Source organism: Melospiza georgiana, chromosome 1 (assembly GCF_028018845.1).
Source record: "Melospiza georgiana isolate bMelGeo1 chromosome 1, bMelGeo1.pri, whole genome shotgun sequence".
NCBI classification, from domain to species: domain Eukaryota; kingdom Metazoa; phylum Chordata; class Aves; order Passeriformes; family Passerellidae; genus Melospiza; species Melospiza georgiana.
In genome coordinates, this window is record NC_080430.1 from 111,399,052 (window position 1) to 111,426,204 (window position 27,153).

At 38.7% G+C, this 27,153-nt stretch overlaps 1 protein-coding gene across 1 annotated transcript; it reads left to right on the forward strand.

Annotated features, from left to right (window-relative positions):
• On the forward strand, positions 1–27,153 carry MEP1B (meprin A subunit beta). The gene is made up of 15 exons (XM_058024780.1): positions 1–5; positions 6,562–6,644; positions 6,830–6,880; positions 6,979–7,022; positions 8,013–8,085; positions 9,003–9,120; positions 12,939–13,117; positions 14,582–14,800; positions 17,821–17,973; positions 18,705–18,920; positions 21,209–21,676; positions 23,219–23,401; positions 23,853–24,198; positions 25,871–26,072; positions 27,013–27,153. The coding sequence occupies exons 1-15, from the start codon at positions 1–3 to the stop codon at positions 27,028–27,030; spliced, it is 2,358 nt and encodes a 785-aa protein (XP_057880763.1). The 3' UTR covers positions 27,031–27,153.

Below are 27,153 nucleotides of genomic sequence, written 5' to 3' on the forward strand. Positions count from 1 at the left end.
ATGTCGTAAGTGGAAAAATTCCACTCCAAGAGGAGGAGATATGAGGTGTGGTTCTGGGGTGGAGAGGCTGAAGGACAAGATACCATTTGATCCAGGGGACTTCCTGAAGCTGCAGTGCCTGCCTGCCCCTCCCACCTGAGCACCATGCTCCATCTCCTTCTCCTGCTCAGCAGCTTTCCAAAAAATCCAGGGGTCGGTATGTATTATTTGGTACTGCGTGTAATCAAAACAATTCTGCTTTGCAATCTGAGTTGGGTTTCAGGGGTTTTTGTGCATGGGCATCCTCCAGAACCCGTACCAATCATCTCCCGGCAGCTGGAGATGACAACATGCAGAATTCAAGGGCTGCTGAACTTGCAGAAGAAATCTTGACAAAAGAGCTTTTTGACCTACCAAACAACACTGATTTCAGAACAATTGACACCATCAGTATTGGTGAGTAGGGAATTATAATATTTAGTTGCTTTCATAGAAAAAGAACATACCATTATAAGAACAATAATATCTAGAACTGCTGCTTCTCAATGCATCAGTAATGATGTAACAAGTATGGATCTGAGCAGCTATAAATGGCTTAGGTGTTCTCATTACTAGATTAGGATCTTTCTTTCTTATCAGCTCTGATAGTTAAAATATAATGCAACATACTATTAATTTGGATATAATAATTTTGTGAGTCTGAATTTACAAAAAAAACCCTTTTGTGTTGGTCTATACAAGTAGTTGGTCTGGCAAAGTAAAAGGTTAGAAAAGCCTGACCATACAATTACCACAAGAACCTGCAGTTTAACCATAAGAAGAAACTGTGGCAATCCCAGCACTCACTGACAGCTAGCAAGTAGAAGAGATGGTTAAAGTTGAAAGAAATACCCAAGAGTCACAGACAGTGGTGACAGTACAATGTACTGACATTTAAAAATTAATTTGAATGGAATCTTTAAGTAATCCAGAAGGATGCCATTATTTGCACTAGTGATAAATGCAGTGTCTCACAGCTATCAACACTAGAAATAGCTTTGCATTTTCCAAAAGCAGGCTACTGAAATTATGTTGCTGACAGATTTTTTTTTTTTTTATGCACACACATTTCTCATTTTCAATTTCTGTCAAAAAATGTATGATTATTAATATATTAACATCTTGTCAAGAGTCCTGCTAGTTTTCTGTTGTTCAAAATGTTTTAGTGCCAGCTTTATTCTCTGAATCACAGAATGACTGAGGTGGGAGGACACCTCTGGAGATCTCCTAGTTCAATTCCCCTGCAGTTGTGCTGCAGGGTTACCTGCAGCTGGTCACTCAGATCTCTCTCTGGTTGTGTTTTGATTGTCATCAAGGAGACAGATTCCACAACTTCTCTGGGCAATTTGTCCCAGCACTCAAAAACACAATGAGAAGATTTTTTTTTCTTAAATTTAGATGGAATTTCCTGTGTTTCAATGTGTCTTTTCCCTATATTTCCTTTTTCTTATTTCTATTTCATCCTGTATTTCAATTTCTCTCTGACACTTTTTCTCACAGCAGTTCATAAAAAGAATTAAAATGTTTCTTTAGTACTTGCTATACAGTAATGGTGTTCTTACTTGACAATGATATGCTTACTCAACAAGAAAAAGATAGGTAAAGTGAGTTCATCGTTGTTGAGAGGACAAAGGTTTTGATTTATGATAGTTACTATCTTAAGTACCAACTTGGTGTAAAATTCTGTCCACACAACTATAGACTGGAGAACAACATGGGCTTGTTTTCTGTGCCTGGGCTTCTAACCTGTCTTCTTCTTCAGGTGGTCTGGAGTCTGGTAAGAAAACAAAGAATCTATATGCCTTATATGACTGAGAAAATAATGCAGATAAGATGAGATTGAGAGGAAAAGACTTATTATTTTGAAAAATCAATATAATTCTGTTTTTGTCTGCGTGGGACAGATAAATGATTTCTGCTTCCTGTTTCCTTGGGGTTTTAGTGTTGCTATTTTTCATAGATTTGTCAATACATGGAAAGAGATTACCTTGTGTTCCCCAACTAAGCAAAATGTCCATTAGTATTCAAAGTTACCAGAACAACAAGTCTGAGGTTAAAATCCAGAACTGAAATTTATTAATTTATTTCAATTGTCCATGTCTGAATGTTTTGGCTTTTTTTTTGGTTGTTTTTTTGGGTTTTTTTTTTGGCTTTTTTTTGGGGGGGGGGGGTTTTGTTGTTGCTGTTATTTTGGTTTAGTTTGGTTTTTGGGTTTTTTTGGTTTTTTTTTTTTTTTTGCTACAGCACAATATAATTGATATTGGAATTTATGCCTTTTTAGCCCCTGGATATACTTAGAAATGACTGCTCCCTGTTCCTCCAATCCAGCTGAATTTTTTCAGGTCAAAAAGTAACGGTTGAGATTTTGATATTACCTGTGTTTTTTAGTGAAATGTAGCATTTTGCTTATGTTGGGAGGCTTTGTTGTAGAGGTCAGGAACTTTTGGTGAAGCACAATATAATTAGCTCAGAGAACAAAAACCGAAAGGTTCATGAAGGTTTGTTTCAGCTGTTCGTATCTTCAGGGCAATCTACAGAGTAAGGCATTACTTTTTATGACACTACATAAGTGCAGTAACATTATCAAAGTCATACAGCATAACCACCTGTGGCAGCCTTGTCTTCTTCCTCTCCACTGACACGTGCTCATACGTGCCCTAAATTAAGCTCTCAGCCTCACATTCCAAACTTTCCCATAGTCCTCCTGTATTCCCCATCACTCCAATTCCATTCTTCCCAACTATGCCCTCTACCTGTCCCTCTGCCCCAGTCTTTTGGAAACTCAAACCTCAGTCTTTTTTAGATTCCACAGCAGGCTTTTTTAAAACCTATGGTAGGTGATACAAGTATTACTAAGATGTAGAAGTTACCTGACATCAAAATGATTCCTAAAAACTAGTCTCTTGTGAGGGAAGGGCTTCTGACCACCAGGGTTAATTATGTTCTGTGGCCAGGAAGAGCTCATTTCAAATTTCTGGATGCCAATACTAAAATAATATGGTCTGGAAAAATCAGTGGTAAGTTAGGTGTCTCATCCAAACTAGATTAATAAATTCCATCTGAATAGATGTCCAGGCTAGGTGAGGTGGATCATCTTATGGTGATGCCAGGGCATCATGGTGGTGTCATAGACATTCTTGGCACATAAGAATTATCCATTTGTTTCTTGATTGATGACTGAGTCTCTTTACCTGATTTTTACATGATTACAATAGCTGAGATATTTCCCACTTGTCCAAGACGCACTTGAATTTTTTGTCAGTTTACTGTGCTCTCACAAGTGGTTTAACGAACCATTAGAATGTCTTAATTCACATGTTGTCCATGTCCAAAACTAGGGACTGATATTAAAAATTATCAGTATTTTGTATATGTGTAGATTAGACTAAATTAGATTCCTCTTTGGCACATTGTAGCTAACACAACCTTCTTCTGCACAAGACTATGAACTGTGTATTTGTTGTGCGTTTACAATACTTTCACAGCCTAGAAATGGCATCATATATTTTGTCAGACTGGTGTTAAGACCAAAGTCACTGCCATGTGAACAAGTGATACCTGTATGCAGAGATGAAACTTTTGAAACAGAGTATTTTGCAGTGGAGATTAACAGGAGGAAAGACCTAATTTTTTTGGTAACACAGTAGCAACACCTTGAGTGAATTTTAGTTCAAGTGAATCATAAAATTAGATTTCTGGCCTTTCTATTTACAATATTTTTTTCCTGACATTTGCTGAAGCTTTTAAAAGACAGTAATTTCAGATTAAAAATTAATCTTTCATGTGATAGAAGGGATTCCTTCAGTATAAAAGATTCAGTGGCAGTTTTCAGACACTGAGGACCAGCCTGGACTTCACTGAATTGCTGCATTTGGTATTGTTCAGACATGGACTCATATTTTGATTTGTGCACCAAAAATACCACTGTACTTGGCTACTGATCTCAGTTTGTGAGCTTTTGCTGCTGCTAGAGGAGCTTTTCCAGGAGTTACCCAGTTTGAACCTTTAGGACAGTTATACTTTCTGATTAGTAGATATGGGTACATTGTAGTTTATATTTATAGGAACTGCAGGTTTTTTACTCACCATTAATGGTTATAAAGGGATTCAGCATATATGGATGTAATTCTTCTCCTCCATCAATAATTTTTAACATAAAACCCAATAATGTGATTTTATTTTTTTAATAATGCAAGCATTACTCTTAATTTTTTTCTTCCAAGAAATCTGTGTGAGTGGGAGTTTAAAAGCAAATGAAGCCTTTAAACGGTGTGTTGCACACTTTGCCCATGTACTTGCAACTTGTTTTACAAGCTGCACCTTCATTTCAAAACTTGAATATGTAAATGCTGTTTTATGCACAGTGATAATGAATTGTCTTATGCAGTGGTAACAAAGAAGTGTAATGGTATGATAAATGTGCAATGAAACTTCAAAATGTAGGAGGAGTCTGTTGACATTTCAGATGTATTGATGGTTTGCCTGAACAAGATATCTGCAGTGATTAAGCTGTATGTGTATACATTTGTGGGGTTTTATTTCTAAAGTCCCCATCCTTATTTTTCATGTATCAAAGTAAACCTGAACGATACCAGTTATTTTTGAAATACAAGATCAATATTAATCTTTCAGCATTTGTATCTGCTCAACTCTGAAACCAGTTTTTCAATGGAGTCAGTCAATTTTCTGCAATGATACTCGGTTTTTAAGAGTCACCATGCTTAAAACCTGAGAAATTAAAAAACTTCCAAAATGCAAAGTGCTGAAGCAGGGCTGTTCCAGGACAAATTCAGTCAGGAAACAGATTCTGCTCAGTGTTTTCTGTAGCTGACCTGTGAAGGATGGTTGGACTGACCTTGGTCAGGGTCAGGTTTGGAGTGGAGAAGGACATACGTGAGTGGTAGTTTGATTAAAAACAGAAAAAGGAAGCAGGAGAAGCTGATTAAAAGCTTTGGCTCTTTATAGAATAGTTAGCTACTAAATGTTTGCTGTGCCAGCAGATACCAGTTAGGAATTATGTTTCTTAAACATAGAAATTATAGCCTCCATTTGGTTTGGCAAAAAATTATTTTCATCTCTTAGGCAATGAGATTAAATGATCAAAATCTGGCAAAAACTGTGAAGCAAGACCTTGAGTGAATTTTAGTTCAGGTGAATCATAAAATGAGATTTCTGGCCTTTGTATTTACAATACTTTTTTCTGACATTTGCTGAAGTTTTTAAAAGACAGTAATTTCAGATTAAAAATTAATCTTTCAGTATGAAGCTAAAATGGGACATTCTGACAATTTCAAATCTTTTATTCTGAACCTTGAAATTTCATGGGAGGTAGGATTTTTTTCTGTATTTGGTTAAAATTTTTATATGGAGTCAGTTCTAGGGCTCACAGTTGTTTCCCTCAAAATTGTTCCCATCATTATGTGTTGAAACTTAGGTCTAGAAGCACATGTACATTTGAATCTCTCTTGAATATTCTGGCCATAGAGTTGTCTTACACATTGTACAGATACTAGAGATTATCACAATTAATGTTTCTAGGTACTACATGGACTTGATTTTTGCTGCTTTTCAGTATTCTGATTTTGTATTGTTCATTACTTCTACTGGAAGTTGCAGATGCTTATCACACTGGAAAAAGAAGTCCTACACGCAAAGCTGCATGTACAGAAAATAAATTATTTATATGCAGGAATAAACACAGGGGGAAAACTGTGGTAAAACAAAAAAAGTAAAAATCCCACACTTTTTTCCGGAATTGCTGTTACATTTCTTTTAGAATATAAGGATGTCTTTTATCTTCAGTTTGTGAACTGCTATTCAAACATACAAGCACAAGCACAAGGAACAATTGCTTAGAAAGGCTGTTCATGATTTTACTCACTATGTGGGAAACACTTGTGTAAGTATGTCCAAGGCAGTCCAAAAATGAAGTGTCCAGTTAAATAAAAGAATTAAGATTACATTCTATAGGCATGTTATGGCAAGGAAATTGTTCCATGTATATGTTATCATATGTCACTTTATCTCATTATGGTCTGTGGGTTCTCCATGTTGCAAAGGCAGTGTTTGAGTCGTTATTACTCAGGTAAATGGAGTCCAGATAGGGCACTGAACTGGGGCTGAGGTGACCTGGGCTGTGTACCCAGTCCTTCAAAGCCTCGCTGGGTAACACCAGACCACTCATTGTCTCCCCCAGTCTTCACATTCGTGATGGGAAGTTCATCACAGATTCCATTGGCTTTGCCCAGCTGCTGACTAGTAGCAATACTTGATTCCACAGAAATAATGGGCTCCTTTTTGTCCCATTTGTGAAGGACCCAAATGAGTTGTGGGAGAAAAGCAGCTGTGAAACCTCCACAGGAGCAGTTCTGACTGAATTACTTGTTGGGCACCCTGAGGTGGGGAGGGCACGGAGCTGCCACACCAGCAAACACAGGTTTCCAGTCGAATGAGGAGGCAGTGGGTGCAGCCAGTCCAACACAAAGCAGTGTGCTAAGTGCTGTCAGTTGAGCTTGAATCACATCTCTAATGCTGTTGACAAAGTAACGCGAGCTGCATTTCATTATCTGCCTTTCTAATAATATCTTTTTTTCTTTCCCCTCCCCAGCCTTCTCCAGAGACAACTGGTGAGTTCTGTTTAGAGATCTATTTGTATGCACAGGAGGCAGTCAACAAAACCAGCTGCTCATAAACATGGCTACGACAGACACAGATTTATAATTACTGTTATTGTTATTGCATTAATTTTCACACTTCATAAAGATAACAGCAAGGGCTAATGTCCTACCTCACTTGTCTTTTTGTTTTTCAGAAATAGACCTAGATGGAGGAATTGATCAGGACATCTTCGACATAAATGAAGGTTTTTCAAAATTCAGTGTCAATTTTTTAAAAATAATTTTCATTATAGTAGTCACAGACCAATACCATAACTGAATGATAATCTCTTCTTCCCTTTAGCTTTAGGACTAGACCTTTTTGAGGGAGACATCAAACTTCCTGTGGTGAGTTCAAATATAAAATACAAAGCCAAAAATGTGTCATTGACTTAAATGTAAAGTATCACTGGCACGGAAATAATAGATGCATCCTGCTCTTACAAACAATAAATGCTGTTTATGTAACAATAAACTGAAGATGATTGGAGATGGAATTCTACAAAATGTCATAGACAGTGAAGGAGTCAACATCATTTGCAGAAACATTATCCAGCATGAGATCCCATCAGTGATTAGATCAATATTATTAGCTTCTTGTTTCCTTTTTTACATTGTCACTTTTAAGAGATTAGGCAGCACTGATCATCATCCAGGCAGGTTTGTATAGAAAGAATTCCTTGTTTATCTGTACAATATTCTGAGCCAGTTAAATTTATTGAGCAGTGCTGCAAAACCTTCATCCTGTAAGTAGATTGGCTGAAACTGATGAAAAATTTAGATCCCTAATATCACATTTTAAGGCATCTGGCCAGCATCCTCATATGATCAATGAAAAAAAATTACATTTACATCTCAAAAATATCTAGTAGGAAACCCCCAATGTGTCTTGCACTCTGAAAGTAGTGTGAAAATAGTGTTTTACTCTCCCTTTTGGGAGATATGCCGAATATGTCTTTGAAAGCAAGGACAGCACTTGCTAAAGGTACAGAAACAAATGCTTGCATTATGAAAAATTACAAAACTATTAATCTCTGTACAGTTTTCAGAACTTTAGATCTTAAGCCTTCCCATAGGAGCAGAAGCTCCTGAGCACATGCATCAAAAGCTTGGGTAATTTCTATGGAGAAAATGCAGCAGAAGTTGAAGACACCAGTAGAAGGGCATGAAGGGACTTCAAACCCAAACCTCAGACCTCTGAAAAATCTTTTGAGGGTTTTGATCTCATTGTTTTCCTTTATGTCTTACTTGGAATTGTAGGTTTGCTTCAGCACTATTGTAGTCCCTGATGCTAAATCCCTTTTTACTGAGGACTGCATGTTTTCTTTCTGGATACAGGATCGAAACTCCATCATTGGTGACAACTATCGGTGGCCCCATGTCATCCCTTACGTCCTTGAGAACAGCCTGGGTATGGTACTGCCCTTCACACTGTCTGTATGTTGTGTTGGTTGAGCTGTTCAACACAGGTTGAAAAAGCTCCTATGGTGTCCTTTCCTCTCTTCATCTAGAGCAGGCCCCTTCCCACAGCAGGAGTGGGGCACAGTGTGCACAAACAGGATTTATAATCTTGGTATCAGAGCTGGCTCTCACCTCCTTTCTTGAATGATTACCCTGCTATGGCCCAGCAGATGGTTTTGGTTTTGAAATCTTGTGTCTGAGATGTGAAACTCTACAAAGCAGAGGTGAAAAGAGGGCACTGAAGATATTTTTAAGGAGAGGAAGCTTACTTGGCCATTTATATAATTTCCAGCAGTGAGGGCAAAATGACATTCTGACAGACAGTTGGCAATGGTACATTGCTAAGTCCCCTGTGTGAGTCAGAGACACATCATAATTTGACCCCATCCTTTAAATCTTTGTGTTGAAACTATACAAGTTGCTTAGAGGAGATAACACAGATATAATCTGAAAAAATCAGGTCCTGGAGAAATTCAATGAGGGATCTGCAGCCTGCATTCTGTACTAGGTAAAATTTGCAGTCTTAATTTCCTGTCTATTTAAAACTTGTTTACATAAATCCCCAAAAAACAAATGAAAGAACCTACAAAATTACCCCCCCTCCCAGTATCCTTCTATATACTCATAATGTCATACTTGATAAAGTACCAAAGAAAAATTACAGAGGAGAAAGACGAGAGCAAGATACAGTGTTGCAAGACCCTGATTTATGTTTTTTAGGTCCCCCCTTTGATTTTAATCCTTGAAAAAATCCGTTTATTTTGATCAAAATTGCTGGAGCAAGAGCCACCCTTGAGACTTGCTCCATATGGATAATAGTAGAAATCTTTCTGTTCAGTATTGACAAGAGCACTGTTTGCTTTGCAGAAATGAATGCTAAGGGAGTCATCCTCAAGGCATTTGAACAATATCGACTGAAAACCTGTATTGACTTCAAACCTTGGGAAGGGGAGAAGAATTACATATCTGTGTTCAAAGGAAGTGGGTAAGAGAAGCAATTAAAAATAACTTTAATTATGTTTGCTTTCAGACTATTCTCATGGCCAGTATTCAACCTAAAACTCATATATCTGGTCATAACTTTATGTTTTTGTTGTCACCATTTTCACAGTCTTGATATTTATTCTTAAATATAAGAAGACATGAAGTCCTATAAGAGATATTTTACTGGACATGGTAAAAGATATCAGAAACAAAACAATTGTGTTCTTGACTGATCTTTCGATATATGGAGTATTACTTTCAGCTAGGCATTCCTAGTATACCTTGGCTTTTAGGGGAAAAGAAAAACCAAGGAGAAATATGACAGTTCTCACTGTGGGGCAATGAATTTGTTTGAATGTAACAATGGAAATGCACTTGAACAACTCCATATAGCATTCAGATAAAAGAGCAATATTTTAAACTCTGTGCAGCACTGAGATATTTTGCTAATATTTTACTTTATTTACCTCTTTTGATGAATAGTCATGCTATTTCATCTTAAATATTGCAAAATAAGACTCCAGTAAAGAAGTCAAAATTGCCCCAACTTCTTTCCTTCTAAGACATTCTCTGTCAAAACAGTGCAACAAAAACAAATATATTGTTCACTCTGTGCTGAACCGTTTCTCTTATAGAAAAGGAGAACAGGGAGAACTTGATAGCCTGGTGAGGAAATTTGCTTTCAGAAATTCATTTCCTGATATGAGAATGCATTCATAAATGGGAAAAGATTTTCTGATAATAAAAATGTTTCTCTTTCCCTTTGGCTTGTTCTGAGATATTCGTAGCAGATAATTGTTTCAAAATTTCTTTGGTGTCTGGCTCTTTGTATTTGCTGCTGTTCATGCTGTACACATGACACTGAAACTCAGCTCTAAAAGATGTATAATTGGAGACTCAGGGAGCAATGCATTTTCCTGTGCTAATGACTCCAGCTTTTTGAGCTAAATGGAAAACTCATGTAGCTGAATTTTGTAATCCTTCATCCCCTAAAATATGCATTGAATTTGCTAATAATTGTACCTGAAAAAGAACCACAATATTTAGCCTATGGCAAGTAGGAGGCCTCTGTGCAATGTTTCATTTATACGTCTATTAAAAATAGATGAGTCATGGTGATGAAGAAGATGAATCCTTCTAGTTGGATAGCATATCTTGCCCTCACTGTCTGGTGTGTGGCTTGCCCCGAAGTGTTTCCATCACCTTAGCTGACACATCCACAGCAGAACTTTTTAAAAGATTGGAGCTAAATGGTGCAGTCTCCTGAAAAGGTCCATCCAGTTTCAGTGAGTCATCTTGGGTTGTACAAAGAAATCAGGACTGACCCTGAATGAACTGCCTTCATTTCAGGCCATTCCTTACTCCTGGTGTAATGGGTGCAAGCTGGGCAAACCAACCCATTTTTGCTCTGCTGTTCCTAATATTTTGGAGTTTTTAAAATCAATTAAAACTCTTCTATCTGCTGACTAAAGACCTCAGCCCAGAGGGTACAGTGCAGAGAGGCACACAAAGTTCCTGGTGACATAAAATTTTACCACTTCAACTAAAGGTTGATAAATCACATCTTTGCCTTTCTGATCTTGGCTTGCATCTATAAAAGAGAGGAATGTGGGGGAACTTTTGTATCAAAAGGATTTGAAATCAGCCATAAAGTTCTCATTTGGATTGCCCTTTTGAATTCAAATTAAGTCAGCCACAAAAGAAGCCAGCTGTCTTTTATTGTATTGACTGCCCTGTGTAAAAATGCATTTGTAGTCTCTGGTGTATGTAGAGAGTGTATCAAGGCCCTGCCTACTACTGGTATTATGTTAGCTCCTGCCTGTGTGCTGAGCAAAACATGAGGTGCGTAATTGTGAATTACAGAAATGCAGGATATTCAGATGTGGCTGCAAAGTTCACAGAGGAGTCTGGAAACCTGCAAAGGAAGTGCTATTTCACCTTACTGTTCTCATGAAGAGCAGGATTAATTCAGCAGGAAAACTAACGTGGTGTGGTAGGATCAAATGATTAACAGACCAGGGGGGATGAATATCATCTCTAGTATTTCCACATGGATTTTCATGGAGCACTGCTGGGAGGCCGCTTCAGCTCTTTGCCACTGTTGCACATGGCAAAGGGAATCCATGCAGGAGTAGATTGACACAGATCCCTGGCTCTCCAGCTTGGTGCTGGTAAGTCAGGGTGTCTGTGAGCTGATATTGGTGATCTCTGATACTGTGGGAAGAAAATTAGTAGCAGGACATTAGTATAAAAATGTGCCTGAAATTAGTGGCATCACTGCAACTGATGGCGTGTGCCCCAAAAGGAGGATGGTGGGGTTAGTGAGAGCAAGTATTTCCCTGTTCCTCCAGCCTCTGATAGCAATGCAGGAACAAGCATTGAGTCACAGGCAACACAGCTCTCACACACCTGGTGAAAGCTGAGACTTTCTTCTCCTTTCTCCCCTCCAGAAGACACAGGATTCTATGTGCCCATCATCGCTCTGGAGTGCCATGTCCCACTCACCTCAGCTTTATTCTCAGTGCAGGGTGGCACAGACTGTGCATTTGCCCCCTCTGTGGCTGTTGGGTGACAGTGCTGTAGGCATCTGGCAGACCAAAGGCAGCTGCACCTACTGTCATTGGGGTGTTACTTCTGCTAAGTGTCTGGGGTGTGCCTGCTGTAGCCTGCTGTGCACGGTGCAGCAGCTGTGAAGCCAGAGGTGGCTTTGGTAGGAGGTGGAGCCAAGCCTGTGATGGACTTCTTCTGCACGACACAAGAATCAATATGATCCTGTTCAAGGAAAGACATTGAGATTAGAAGTGCTACATGTGCTCCCTAACAGCTCTCATGTTGTGATTTTAATGAGTAATCAATAGGCAAGGCCTGTGTTGCTCTGTGGACAATGAAATACTGGGGAATATGTTGCACTATTAAGTCACAGAGTTTGAAAGCACATAGTGTGCTTGTATTTTTAAATTTCTGGGGTGATAGGACTGCAAATCCTATGCATATTTTGTGCCCTATTAATTTTATGTACTTCATTGGGTAAGTATTGATTTATTTGCTACATAAAATATCAGTTTAAATGTAGCTCTCTGTGCCTACTAGTTTGTGGACATGGGGTGCCATTTTATTGGCCTGTGCAGATAACTCACTAAATTCTTTCACCCTTTAATATAAACTTGCAGCACAGCTGCAGTTTTGCTCTTACTTGGGAGTGTGTAAGAGCAGCAAGTGCTCTAGCATGGCAGCTCACAGAGAGCCAGAAAGAAAAAGGCTTGTGAAAAGTACTGTCAAATCCATCAACCTGACAGAAGGTAAACACAGCATGGAGAAGCACACCTTGCCTGGCAGCCACAGCCCCATGCAAAGTAAAAGGCCAAAATAGTACAGGGAAAAGCAGGCATAGGAGACAATGTGCATGAACACACTTCTCCTTATGATAGGGACATGCTTGAAGTGTGCTCACAGTCATATGTTGTGGTCTAGGTGAAAATTGTTAATTTGCAGTAATTTAATTGCTCTAAATTATGTGCTCACAACCTTTGATGTTCCAGAGTACCAAAGAAATCATCCTCAGTTTTCTTTTGTCGCAAATAGCTCAACATTTTTCTTCTAATAGAGCCAGAGACAAGGACCTTCTTGTTCATCGAAACAAATCTGAGAGGAAGGGGTATGATAAGGAACAGATGAATGGAGAAGTGCTCTCTGTAACAAAATGTGACTTCAATGCTCAGGTTAAAACTATACCTATTGAATAGACTGGTTTTGAGGTTTGCATGGCATGGGGAGGGTGTGTATCTCACAGAGCCCTCTCTCATTCTGTGTCAATGACAGCTGCTGGTCGTCAGTGGGAAACCTGCAAATGGGCCTGCAGCAACTCTCCATTGGAGCCAACTGTGACAGGATTGGGACAGTCCAGCATGAGTTCCTGCACGCCCTGGGATTCTGGCACGAGCAGTCTCGGTCTGACCGGGATGACTATGTGACCATCGTCTGGGACAGGATTCAGTCTGGTCAGTCACTCCTCTGCTTTCCTCTCAGTCTCTGGTGCTAGCAGCTTAGATGTGGAACATCCCTTCCAGCCATCTTTTGGTGGTCATGCTATCCTCTCACCTGGACTTACTTTCCAAAGCCAGTATATCAATAAATTAGATATAAAGGGACCTCTGCTTGAAACATAAATTCTCATTTGTTCTTGCTGTTGTAATTCCTTGTGCCACGACAGTTTCTGAAGCTCTAATTAGAGATCTGTATCCTCTTATGCTACGTGTTGTACCACAGGGCAGCTGAAGAGGAAAATTTAGTTTGTTTAAATGAATACTCTAGAAATATACTTACTCTAGAAGCCCTTAATGAAATAAAAATAACTAACCCCCCCCCCCCCCCCCCCCGTCTGAAAAATCCAGTGTGACCAAACCCAGTAGAAAATCACCAATGAAAACATTGGTCCTTCTCTTTCTGCCTGTCTGCTACACCTGGTGCTGACAGCAGAGCTGAGAGAGCAGAGTGTGCAGAGGGTGGGCAAGCAGGAGAGACATTTCAGGGTCTGTGTCTCACCGGCAGTTACTTTAGAAATGCAGCTTGTGAATTGTAAGTGTTGGTATATTTGGCACAAGCCTGAGACATGGCACAGAATTCCTCAGGACTTTGCTCTGTCTCTGCTTCTTTAGCTTGTTGTTGTCCTCTGTGACTTTCAGGCTGTTCAAAAACAGAGTTATATACACAGACTTGATGTTTTCCTAACATAGGTAGACACAGAAGACTGAAAAACTGGGTAATGATTAAATCTAATGCATTCTTATTTGGTCCTGATCAATAGTCAGGTGCATATGCAATTATATATTACAGAAAACTACTTAGACTCTGTTATTTGATTTCCATTATATTTTGCTGACTCTTTAGTGACAAGCCCTACTATTGTGAGACATTTGAAACTGCTGCATTTTTTTTACACTGACCAGAATATAGTTACTGTATTTTGACTGATTTAAATTTTGACTCCCCATTGGGTAGTAAGCAACTGGTTCTTTGCTCATACTCCAGAAAACATCTGTAAAGCTACATTCTGGAAGTTTATCTGATGACAACTCTAAATTGTTTATTATTACCTAAAATGACGAGCAATTGAACATCAGAGAATACAGATTAGAAACAGTTGCAAATTGCAGTAATTTGAGTACTGAAACACTCTCTCCACTCTTGGATATCGCAAGCCCATCAAAGTTTATAAGTTGTTCCACAGAAAAAATTTTCTGGTAGCAAAAGCTTTTCTTCATCCAGCAGAAGTCATTAGTGGCTGAAAGAGGAAAGTAAATATCCCTAGACTGGAAATAAAAGTGTTTTACAGAATAAGTACAAGTAAATTACTACAAAAAATATTTTGAGATGTGATAGATTCTCTGTCACTGCAAGTCTTTACATTAAAATTTGATTCCCTTGAGCAACAGGCAATCTTTCCTTTCAATTTTGCCATTTAGGTAAAGAACATAATTTCAATAAATACGATGATAACAGATCAGACTTCCTGAATGTTCCCTATGACTACAATTCTGTGATGCACTACAGCAAGACTGCATTCAAGAATGGAACTGATCCCACCATCATCACCAACATACCAGACTTCATTGATGTCATAGGACAGAGAATGGATTTCAGTGAGTACGACCTAAAGAAACTGAACCGGCTCTACAACTGCAGTAAGTTTCTCCATTTATTTTATATTACTTGAAAGAATCATTTGAAAGAAATGAGGGTGATACATACATGTTGGACCCATCCAGACACAAGTGAAAGAGATGCTAACATATTTAGAGAAGTGAATTGTATCAAAAACACCAGAAATAATGGTGCAGCTAGAAATAGCATTCCTCCTGCAGAAACACTGCTGAGTAGCAGAGGTTTATGTGCAATTTTATCTGACCTTTAGTTAAAAACCAGCTTTGCTCAGCAGCTGACTTTTGTTCGTCCCTTGGGTGGCTGTTTAAAATGTGTACTTCTGCACAAAGCCTTTTGTTTTTTCCCTGCATTATTCCACAGCTGATGCTCAGACACTGCTCAGAAATGAGCATCTTTGCTGTGGCTGTCATACCTACTCCACTATCATGGAATCTGTGAGACAGATTCATGCCTATTCATATATACCCTATCCATGCAAATAGGGCACAGATGCCATTCTGAATAAAATGCAAGCTTTCTAAATTTTCTTGTTAAGCTTCAAACCTGGTTTCTTAAAAAAGTGGTCAAAAGAGTTATTTTGCTTAGGTGGCGTTTATTTTGCAAAGCTGAATGAAAGTAAGAGACAGAGAAATCTAGATAAGTCCATTATCAAACTGGAATATAATTCTGTAATTGTTGCTGCATTCAATGTGCCCTGACACTCAGAAGACTTTTACAATATCCCAAATAGTGAGTATTGGCTTACAATTATATTTTAAGCCTCATAATGCAGATTCCTTAAACAATTATCAAACTGGTTTAATAATGGTGCAGTTTTTGAGCATAAAATTCTGATGAAAATATTTTTATTCACATAGGTCTAAATTGAACACACACACACACACACAGCCTTAGCTTCTAGTGCTAAGGATGTCTTTCACAGAGGATGGGGTCCTTCTTCCTTTCCATTAATCTTACCTATTTTTCATCATTCTTGTGCATTACAGAAATACTTCATGATGTGTTAACTTTATCTTAACCCACAGGCACATTCCCCAAATGAAAAAAAGCCCCAATCCTGCTGAAATCAGTGACAAAACTTCCAGCATGTTCAGTGCAATCAGGACCTGCCCTGCTCCCCAGTCCCTCTCTTGGCTTCATGTGATGATATTTGCAGAGACATAAATATTGTCAGATCATCCACCGCTGCCAGGGAGGATGGTGTTTCACAGGTCTCAGCCCTCACCCACACAAAAGATTACTTCATTTGCTGAACATGATTTAAGGAAACATGTAAGCAAAATTTCTGCTAGAGGCCCACGTGGACAGGAAATTACATTAAAAATGTAACTCTTCATTCCTAAATAGAAGAAAACAACCCACAGCATAAGAAATACTGACAGATTGTTTAGTGCTGCTCCACTCTGTAATTCAGTGCTTTCTTTGAGGCCATGTAATAACAATAGATTTTAGTCTGCTTTCCCCTTGGAGCACACTGCTCGACAGAGCTGACCATGAGGTTTCCCTCAGCCTCTGGAAGATGGGACTTGGCACTCATGCCCCCTGTGTTTTCTTCTGAGTCCAGTCTTTAACTGCATACCAAACAAGTGTCTCTCATGGTGCAGACAGAATTCACAACCTGCCTCACTCATTGCCCCTTCACCTGTTTAAGTAGAACCTCAGAAATACATCATAATCTACTGAGTCTTGCTTTTCTGTCTTGCTGGCATTCACGTCAACTCTCCATGCCAGCCAGCACTTTCTACTTAAGGTCATTCAGTTACTTCCTTCCTGTTTGGCCAAATAAATTTCATGTTTTGTTTTGTATTTTGATTTCAAAGAGTTCTTTCACCTAATAATTCTCCATTTTTGCTTACTTACCTTTCTCCAGCAGTCAGCATAACATTTGCTGTGAAGCCTCTTCTTAGCTCTTACAACATTGTACTGAACTGTATCTTAAAAAATATCTGCCATACACTTCTGAGTACCTTGCAGCCTCTAGAGGGTTTTTAGCTTTCTGTGAGGACAGCAGTAGAACTGTCTATATCTCATATCTCAGCAGTGGAACTGGTTTGGCAGCAGCTCATACTTAAGTGCTTCCCAGAGCTGCAGCTTAAGTGAAGCATTTGGTATTTTATTGAGTTTGAGTTTTGTGATACTCAAGGTCTTTCTGTTATGCAAGGAAACCTTTAAACCTTTGAGCCACAATATTTTATATATAGTTTAAAAAGTATTTAATTACCTTGGCTCTTTTCAAATCGTGGCTGGTATTACACATGAGCTCAGACATGGTGCAACAAAATAAGAACAGGGATAAACCTGGACTGTGCTATCTATCACCTCTCCAGAGTTTGCTTTAGACAGAGAAAATATTTCATACGGTATTCTCCCTTTCGTATTTAACTGCACAGTCTTCCTTCACCTAATTTTTCCCTTGTTACATAAAAGGTATTGAAAAATTTGTATGACAAGAAATATCCACATGAAAGGTCCCAAATATACCTTTGCCAAATGGGGTTTTTTTGTTTAGTTTGTTTGGTTTTGTTTTGGTTTGTTTTTGTTTTTTTTTAATTCTGTGTTTGGAAAATCAAGGTTTGTTTATTCCAGCCAGATAGCTTCTGCTTTTCTATATTTCAAAATAAGCACTCCAGCTGATACATTAGTGAGTTTGTATCAAAATCTGTGGCCATGTGTGGGCTGGCCCAAAGAAAACAGAACAAAGAATGGGAAGTCTCAGGATCTTTTGACTATTATATGATGTGTGGATTGGGTTGATATTAGTGTTTCTTTTATAAATAAAAGACATGATATGATAATTAGCAGATGCCCTCCTGTATTTGCTGAGGGCCCAGAGTGTTCCTGACGACATCTTATTAATGTCAGTGTTAATCACCAAGTGTTTTGAGTTCCTGAACATTGTATGTATGAATGCTGATGGTATTTGAAGCCACTGATTACTTGATGTTTGCATTTAGTCTTTCTCTGCTTATTCCTTTGGACCTTCAGAATTAAAATGTTTTATGTAATGGAGATTCACAATTTTATTTTTTTAATGTCATAGCCTCCTCCCTAAGTTTCATGGACACATGCAGTTTTGAACTTGAAAATATATGTGGCATGATCCAAAGTTCAGATGATAACAGTGACTGGCAGCGTTTGTCTCAGGTTCCTGCTGGGCCAAATACTGATCACACCAATATGGGAGAATGCAAAGGTATGAGAAAAAAACTCTTATCTTTCTGGGAGGAGTTTTCTGCAGAGGCATGAGGGATTCCTTCAAGACTGGCCTTGTTATCTGTTTATTCTTTGACAAACTGCAGTTTATTTTTTAACTAAGCAGCATAAATCTACATACCAAGGGACATCATGTGATATGTTGATTTTCTGCTTATTTCAGAGTCCTTATCTCTTTTGATCAGTTTTTTTGGTCTTAGTGCCACATCGTGTCACGTGAGTTATATAAAGCATTGAACCTGTGATACAGGCACACCAAATAGATTGCTGCTTTTCTCAATAATTGCTCAATAAGTCCTTGGACAGGAGTAGGATTTTGAAATGTGTATTATCAGGGCTGAGGTGAAAAATTAATTGACAGTCTAGCTAAATGTATCTCAACCTGTCAGAACAGTCCAAGAGTTCAGGAGTTTAAATCAGTCCTCCAGGGTGTCAACTGTGAGTAACTGGGTAAAGAGTAAAACCCCATGGTTTGGGTACAGTTTCCTAGAGGTAATTAAACGAGGACAAAAGCTGCAAAGAGAATAGTTCTACCTTTGGAAAAGGTGAGCAGGTAGCAGTCCTCAGTCAGAGATTTGTACAGGATCTACCTAACCCTGACCTGACTGTATCCTCTAGAGTTATTACAATACAGCATTAAGAAAGCCAGTACATCAGGAAAAGTCTGTTTTCTCTCCCCTCTACTGCTCATTTCTTATTGACTTTTGGCAGATTCTGGCTACTTCATGCATTTTGACACCAGTGCTGGAGGAGAAGGAAGCACAGCTGTCCTGGAGAGCCGAATTCTGTATCCCAAAAGAGGTTTTCAGTGCTTGCAATTCTATTTATATAACAGTGGTAACGAGAATGACCGGCTGAATGTCTGGGTCAGGGAATACACGTCAGCCAATCCAAATGGCACTCGGAGATTCATCAAAGAGATAAAAGGTATGGAATAAAATTGCATTTTGTTTTAATCTATCCCCAGTATTTTTCAAAGTACTGGGGAAAATTATCGTGGCAAATTCACTCATTTCCTAGTACTGTTCTTCGGCTTCTTCTCTATCTGTGTAATTGATTCATTGCTGCTGAAATTATACCTGATGGATCCTCAGTCAGCTGCTTTCCTATAATGTAATAAATTACCACAAATTTCAAACTCTTGTATTATCAAGATAGTTTTCTCGCCAAACTAGCTAAAATTCCATGAGCAATCATTTTAACTGTTCTAGAATTGCTGGTATCAATAGCAGCTGATGAAGTCAGAATATTAGAGTAAAATGCTATTAATAAGAAAATATAATACAGAAATGGAAAGCATAAGTGCCCTGGAATATCTAAGTTAAAAAAAGAGAAATAAAATTTAAATGACTTAACTGAAATATATGAGCAACAGATCATGATTTGAGTTGTAGTTTGAAGAAGACTAAATTCTTGTGGTTTTGGGAGCCTATGGCCTACACAATGATCAGCTGAGGTCAGCTAATGGACAAGAGCTCTTTAAGCTAGAATTGCCAAAGTCACCTTATGATTAAATGACTTTCTCAAATACTTAACTATTATGTGGTCTCCATTTCACCCACACCAACTTCAGAAGGATCTGAGCAAGTTTTTTTTACTAAATAGGTATAATTTCTGTCTCTTTTTGTCCCTTTAGGCTCAGCTGCTGCCAGTGCCTGGGGTTTTTTTTCTACTCTTTTCTTCACCTCTATGGCGTCACCCTCTGTGCCCTCTGAGCTAACAGGCATCCTTAACCTAACAGCTGCTAAGGCAGGTGTAGGCTTCACATCAGTCTGAGCCCTCCAAACTCTTTCAAACCCTGCTTTGATGCCAAGAGTAATTTCTCCAGACTTCAGCTCTCCTCACAAACACTCTTTTGTGTCTATTAGGCCCCATGTCCCATTCTTGCTTTCTCAAGTCCATAATTTCCTTTGAAGACTCTGATCTCATAAGTGTGTCCAAAGAGGCATCCTATTTTTACAATCTGTGGCAAAACTTTTAGAAATTATTCAAGACCACTTTCCCTCCAAGCTGTTTCACTTCTTTCAAGCAAGAAGTCGCCCTCTCCAACGCAGTCAATAACCTGGAAGTAACAGTGACATTACAGCCCCTTCCATCCATGGTCTGACACCCTGGCTGAGCTGCTCATGAGTTGAACGATGATGTTCACATAGTTCAGTGGCTTAGGGACAATCCCTGAGCCCTTCCCTCTGGTTTGTGGCAGCTGGAGATTTTTGAATTGCATGTATTACATGTAAAAATCCTTTAGCTTATGCTGAAGGCAATTTCATGGAAATCAGTTGGGTGCTTTTCTTCTTGTTTCTTGGGTAATTGTTTCCCTCCTAATTATAACAGTAACGAAAAATGTCAAGAAATTAAGACATATTTGAGATCCATTGTGCTGTGTTTTGGGTGTTAGGAGAGTGATGCAAGAGTTCTGTACCTGCTCATTCAATAAATGCAGCCGGTCTTCTGTGCAGATGAACTAAACCAGGCCACAAAAGAAACTGTTTTGATGAACATACCTTTTAAAAAAGGGTGTTCTACTTTAATTGACCTCACAAGGCCCCTGTGCACAGGTCTTTGCTTTTGTGTACACTGCTCTTGGAGTCAAGTGGAATTTGCTAGTGCAGGCACTTTAGGATGCAGCATCAAACTTGCAGCAAGGTTCTCTTGCATGAAGTAGGTTTGCAAATGACTGGCTTTAATTTGACCTTAGTACCATTAATAACATGATGGGTGAATAGTGCTTCTGCATAGGCAAGCTTCCAAGAAGCCATTTAGAAATACAAAAACAAATGAATGAACTAGTCTTGTAGTTCTAGGTTCCCAGAATCCTCTGGAGCATTTTCTGTTGAGGCATGTTGTTATTCAGCTATTTGAATATGACTTGTTCTGATTTTTTTTTCTTTTTAACAATACACGTGAAACTCGCTTTGTAGATTTAATATTCGCAACTCCTGGATTAATTTAATGAAATTTTATTAAAAAATGTAAAAGAAAAAGCAGTGTTATAACCCATCAACAAGTGCTATTGTGCATATTAATTCTGTTAAAATATTGTATTGAGCAAATATGATCTTGAACTGAAAAAGTAACATCTACAGAAGAAATATTCCATCACATTAGTGCCAGTGGAATTGAAAGATTCTTACACAGTGTTGGTATGGGGTTCACAGACCTGTGCAGTGTTTGACCGTATTACTGAGTCAGAAATCTCTACCCTTCTTTTTCAGGTTCACCTGGGACCTACTGGCAGCTCCATCATGTTTCTTTGAATGTCACCAGTAAATTCCGGGTTGTGTTTCAAGGCGTGAGAGGAAGTGGCTTATCAAGTGGAGGCCTCTCTATTGATGACATCAACTTGTCAGAAACTCAGTGTCCCCACCATGTCTGGCATATCAGAAATTTCACGCATCTCCTCAACACAAGTCCAGCAGGAAAAAAGGGAATAATATACAGTCCACCTTTTTATTCTAGTGAAGGATATGCTTTTCAGGTCAGCTTGTATGTAAATGGTACTGCTGATAACCCATTTAATTTAGGAATATACTTGTCCTTGATTTCTGGAGCAAACGATGATCATTTGAAATGGCCCTGTCCATGGCAACAAGTTACCATGATCCTGCTTGACCAGCATCCTGATATTCGTCAACAGATGTCAAACCAAAGAAGTGTAACAACAGACCCTGAGAGGCTTTCAGGTTAGTTAAAATCAAACATGTAAAACACAACCAAAAGACAACGGGTCACATCTCCTCTTTGTTAAATTAATACATATTTTTTAGCTTCTGGAATGCTTTATATGTTTGCAGCAACAATAATATTGATCCACAGACAAGAAAAAAATTAAACCTACAAGCAAGTTAAGCTGGGACTCACGATTTCAAAGTTGCATTTGCATAAGAAACAGGTGGATCATCTATTCCTAAAGTTTATTTCATATGCTCTATGAGGATACATATATTTCTGTTTTAATGAGAATGGAAGTTTTCCAGAAGTCATGAAAAGAAAAATATGGAATTAACAATACAGGCAGTTTATAGCAGATAAAAGTGAAGCAACTATCAAACAAATCCCAGCCCTCCTTGTCAAAGGTACAGTGATGCCAGCAAAAGCCTCCAGATGGACAAAGTACTGATTCATATTTTGTAATCTGTACTTGTTCAAGGTATGAGAAGATAAGGGCTGTTGTCCACAATAACTTGGAAATGTGACAGCTGAGGTAAAAAGTAACTCTGAGAAATTATAGGAATCTTTACAGAGAGAGATATTAAAGAAAACACCCACATTCAGCATTGGATAAAGTTTGGATTTAAGTCATCATGGCTTTTGTCTTCTCTTTGCCAAAAGAAAATTTGGCAAATTCTTCTTTTTGCCAAAAGAAATCATCTCTGCCACTGAATTAGTTTTCTCACTAGAAAGGAAGTAAGGAAGACATAAAACCATCCAATTCGTATTATTATTTTAAAACCAGTATGTTTTACATTGCATTTTCTGTTACACTGGCTCTACATGAAAACAAAGTGAGTAATCAAGAAAGACCTAATGTCCTCTCTGTAAATGAAAGACACACCACCCCATGTCCTCCACAGATGTTTGTGAAAGCACATTTTCCTTGTGCTTTCTGCTGTTACAGCCACAGTGCCCTTTTCCTTCTCTGACCCTGTGGATGTGCAGTCTGTTTGCTCTCTGCTCCTTCTCTCTTGTTTATACACATATTGCAAAAAGTCCATGATTTCCAAGGGAAGCCTTGTAACACACACTTTTTATCTAACCAGAGAGGTGGTGGAGCAGGCAGATCTTTCCCCCTCTGTCAGATTGCTTCATGGACAATCAGGCTCAGCTTTGAGCTTTAGAGCAGGGTTTGATGGAGCAGGCATCAGTGATTGTGATCATTTAGGTTGTTCAAATATCTTGTGCCCCACATCTACTTCAGGAGGTGGTGTCTTTTGAGAAGCACTGCATTAACTCATGGTATAGATGATTTATGTGCTACTTATCTTCTTGACCACCTCACTTGAACAAACTAAAAAGAAAATACAACAGGTTTTCAACTAGCTCTCCAATAACCTCACCTCCACCTTTCTTTTCTCAGTACCTCAGGCTAAACCAAATAATTGAAGATCTCCATTGTCTTGTGCCTCTCATCCGTGGGGAATCCCAGGCAATTGAGGTTTCTGCTGAGACACAAATCCAGAGCAGTCTCACATTCACCTTGGTTTTTTCTTTTTTTTCCCCCCCAGAATCCTCATCAAACTATACTTGGGATAGGCCAGATAAAGTAGGATCCGAAGCAACTTTTCCCAATGGAACTAAATACATGAGAGGTCCAGGAGTTGGAACAAGTGCATTTTTAACTCATGAGAGACTTAGAAGCCGCAACTTTATCAAAGAAGATGGTGTTTATATTCTTTTAACAATGGAAGGTATGTAAACATAGCTGTTACTCTTACAATGCAGCAAACAGCATCAGATACCAAGTCACTAGTGCTGTCGTTATAAATACACATGATGTACTTTGCACTTGAGCACTGTTTGAATTATGCCTGTGTCTAAAGTCAAATCATGTGTTTGAATAAATTTGTGAACAGGTACATACACAGTATAATTCCTTTATCTCATGTGAAGGTGTATAAAACAATGCTAATCCTGTGCAAATTAATTTGAATATATTAATTTGAATAAAACTATCTGTTTCTGGAAAAAATTCTAGAGGACATTTCCAAAATACATCATGATCCTAAAATGCAAAAAAGACTGTTTATCTGTTAAACCTTTGGACAGGCTTACTGCTCTTTATTATTAGAAATTATCATTAGAATAAGAAGGAAAATAATGTGGAGCAAAGACCTTATTGTCTGTGTGTTCACCGTGCAGATATATCACATCTCCTGTCAACTCAGCCGAGCATTCCACCCCCTCTTGTTACAACTGCAAGTGCCACCACCACCACCAAAGCTGGGCCTGGCCCTACTGCCACCACCGAGCCCCCCAGGCCTGAGATCACCATCACCACTGCATCCACCACCACTACATCCACCACCACTACATCCACCACCACTACATCCACCACCACTGCATCCACCACTGCATCCACCACCACTGCATCCACCACCAGCACCACCAGCCAGCCCGGAGATCCAGAGGTTCCGGCCTTCTGCCCAAACAACCCCTGTGAAAACGACGGTGTCTGCGTCATAGTAAACAGAGCGCCCGTGTGCAGGTAACTGCCTTTGTCCACCCTCGAATGCTGCTTTAGGATGAGTAATGAGAGTTTCTAACAAAATAAATCTTTGCTCCCAGTGAAAGGAAAGACAGACTGTAGCTGATTAAGGCAAGTATTTGCAACTGCTCCTGTGAGACTGAATTTATGGCCGATTTGGGCAACAAAGCTCCTAACCTCAGCATTTGATAATTTTGAAGTACTCTGCTTGACTTTCCTGTAAATTATATTTTAAATGTGTTTATTATTTTCAGTAATGTATTACTCCAGGTCTTTAGAATTCCCTATAGCAAAATGTAGAGGAGTTGAATGAATGTAATTGAAAGAAAAGAACATTTATATAATTGAAGTAGATTTGCAATACTTATCATGTAGGAAGCAGTGTAGACATTATTTTAAAATTTGATTCAGAAATATTGTACAGTGCAAATTATGACCATGAGTTACCAAAGTGTAGTCGCTCGCCTTTGAAATCAGCAGTGAAAGCTGAGGAATAAAAGATTGTTTGCCCTGCAAGAAGATTAATATCAACTTTTATTTAATTCTCTGTGGATACATTTACGTAACCTACCTGCCTGATTAGCATTGTTCCAGCTCTCAAATAACCTCTGAGGCTGAAGACAGTAACCTTAGATGCTGTTCCAGGGCAGGTAGACTGGGGGAGTGCTGTGAGGAAAGTATAAAGGCCAAGAGCTACAGGAGTCAGGATGACTCATTAAATGTTATATATCCCCATTTAGAAACCTTTAAAAAAATAATTCTTGTGCAAGTCGTTAGAAGCAGGTCACAAATAGGAGTAAATGTCAAGAAGTTGTTCCAAGAAGACAAAAATAAAAAATATGCTCAATGTTATGCTTCATTTCAAAATTATGGGAAGAGAACATTTATTCTATGACATTTCTGGACTCTTAGAAGCTTTAGTGCCTTTGCAACCTACTTTCTGTCCTACAGAAATGTGTGGCCAGCAGTCGGTTTCCACCCCAATTTTCTGTTGGGAAATGGATGGGAATGTGATACATCCCAGGTGACAAGCTGAATCACCTGGAATCCCCCCAGCAGGCAGTATCTTGGCAGCGCACTGCAAACTTGTTTTCAGGGCTGAGGTAGTCCTGAATGAATGGCTCAGACAGGAGCTAGAAAATCAATACATGAGGAATAACCAAGGTTAGAAAGATGGAGGTGGATGCGCTGACTGTGGTGCTGGGGAAGGTGATGGAATCAAAGCCTGGAGGTCATTTTCAGTCCTAAAACTGGATAGCTGCTGGGCTGTGAATTTCTTTTCTTACCTGCTTGTTGGGTGAAGGCAGAGGCAGCTCTTATAAGTTCTTTAAATTTGAAAATGAAAAAAAAAAAAAAAAGCTTCATAGATCAGCTGCATCCAAGTATTAAGAGGTCAAGAGGATCAGGAAGGCATTTAGGATTTCTGGCAAAAGCTCACTCTGAAGGCACAATCTGTGAAACATCCGGAAGCTGAAAGAAACACCTTTAGGTGTGTGAGGACAGTGGGCGACTCGGGCCACTAAGAAAACTTTAAAATAGAAATCCATTTTAAGATTATTTCCTTATGCTTTAGGATATAGAAATTACCTCAGAGATGCCATTTTTTGGAAGTAGATCTTTTCACACCTTTAATATTTAGGTGATAATAAATGTTAGTTCTTTTGCTTTCTAGATGTCCAGCAGGTGACAACTGGTGGTACATGGGAGAAAAGTGTGAAAGGAAAGGCTCAACTCATGAAAATACTGTAATAGCTGTTTCTTCAACCATAACTGTGTTTGTTGTAATGCTTATTGTCACCATCACAACTGCAGTGTGCCTTAAAAAGAAATACACACAAGGAAAGGACAATAAGGAGAGTGTGACTCTAGAAGAAGTAAGTATCTCGCCTCTTTCAACAAGTATAGACACATGCACACATATCTATATTCACTAAAAAGCAAACAATCAAATTAAGTAAGAAGTAAATGGAAGATGTCAACTTTTTGAAGGCTAAAGACTACAGGTTAAGAATTAAAGAGCTCCTTTAAGTGAAACTAATTTATCAAACACCAAAATCCCACTTAATTAAAAATCTGTTCTCCTCTTCCACCCCCCTCCACTCTGCCCCAATGACAGCTTACATTGAGTGGGATAGCGTGAACATAGGGGTTCATTTTCAATTTGTAATTAAACCATGTTTTCTGCTCAGTAAATTTGTATTTCATCTACTGCTGCCTATTCTGCTAAATCCCCCCCTGGATATGGTGCTAAAAAATGCATCGCAGGGTGTCAAAACAAAAAGCAAATCTAAAAAATAATTTTCCACATTCAAAGGCCTTTTTTATGCAAGGCATGAAGTAGCTGTGGAAATATTAACTTAAGAAAAGGTTAAGAAGACAGCAGGTTAAAACTGTTTAGATGACAGGATCAGAAATGCCATGTACTGGACAGAAGCAGCATTTGGGCATGTTTTCTCAGGACATTTCATGCCGTCTGAAACACAGGAACTCTAAGTAGAGGCTTGTCCTGGAAATAGCAAGCGTGACGTGGTTTAGAGGGACTCACAGGGCACAGGAGAAATTTTGTAAACAAACTGAAGAGGAATATCCTTCCAGAAAGCAGAGTTCCATTTTAAATTTTGTCCTAATAGTCTCTGTGGGATACCCCATTGAGTTGAAGTACCTCTGTGCAGTGTCAGATACTTGACACTGCTACTTTATGACCATCCAATAAATAGTTTTGGTTTCTTTGCAAGTAATGCTCTTACATTATACACATACTTCCATTCCCTGTACACTTTTAAGATGTGGGTTTGGTTTTTTTCCCTCACTTAGACTAAAACATCCTTCTGAAGATAATGCAAACAAGCATCAAAGACACAAGATGAGCATCACTGCAAAACCACAACTACGTCATCACTCTTTCTGCTCCTTTTATCTCTACCATCATGATAAAAGTTTGTAAAGTCTGGAAAA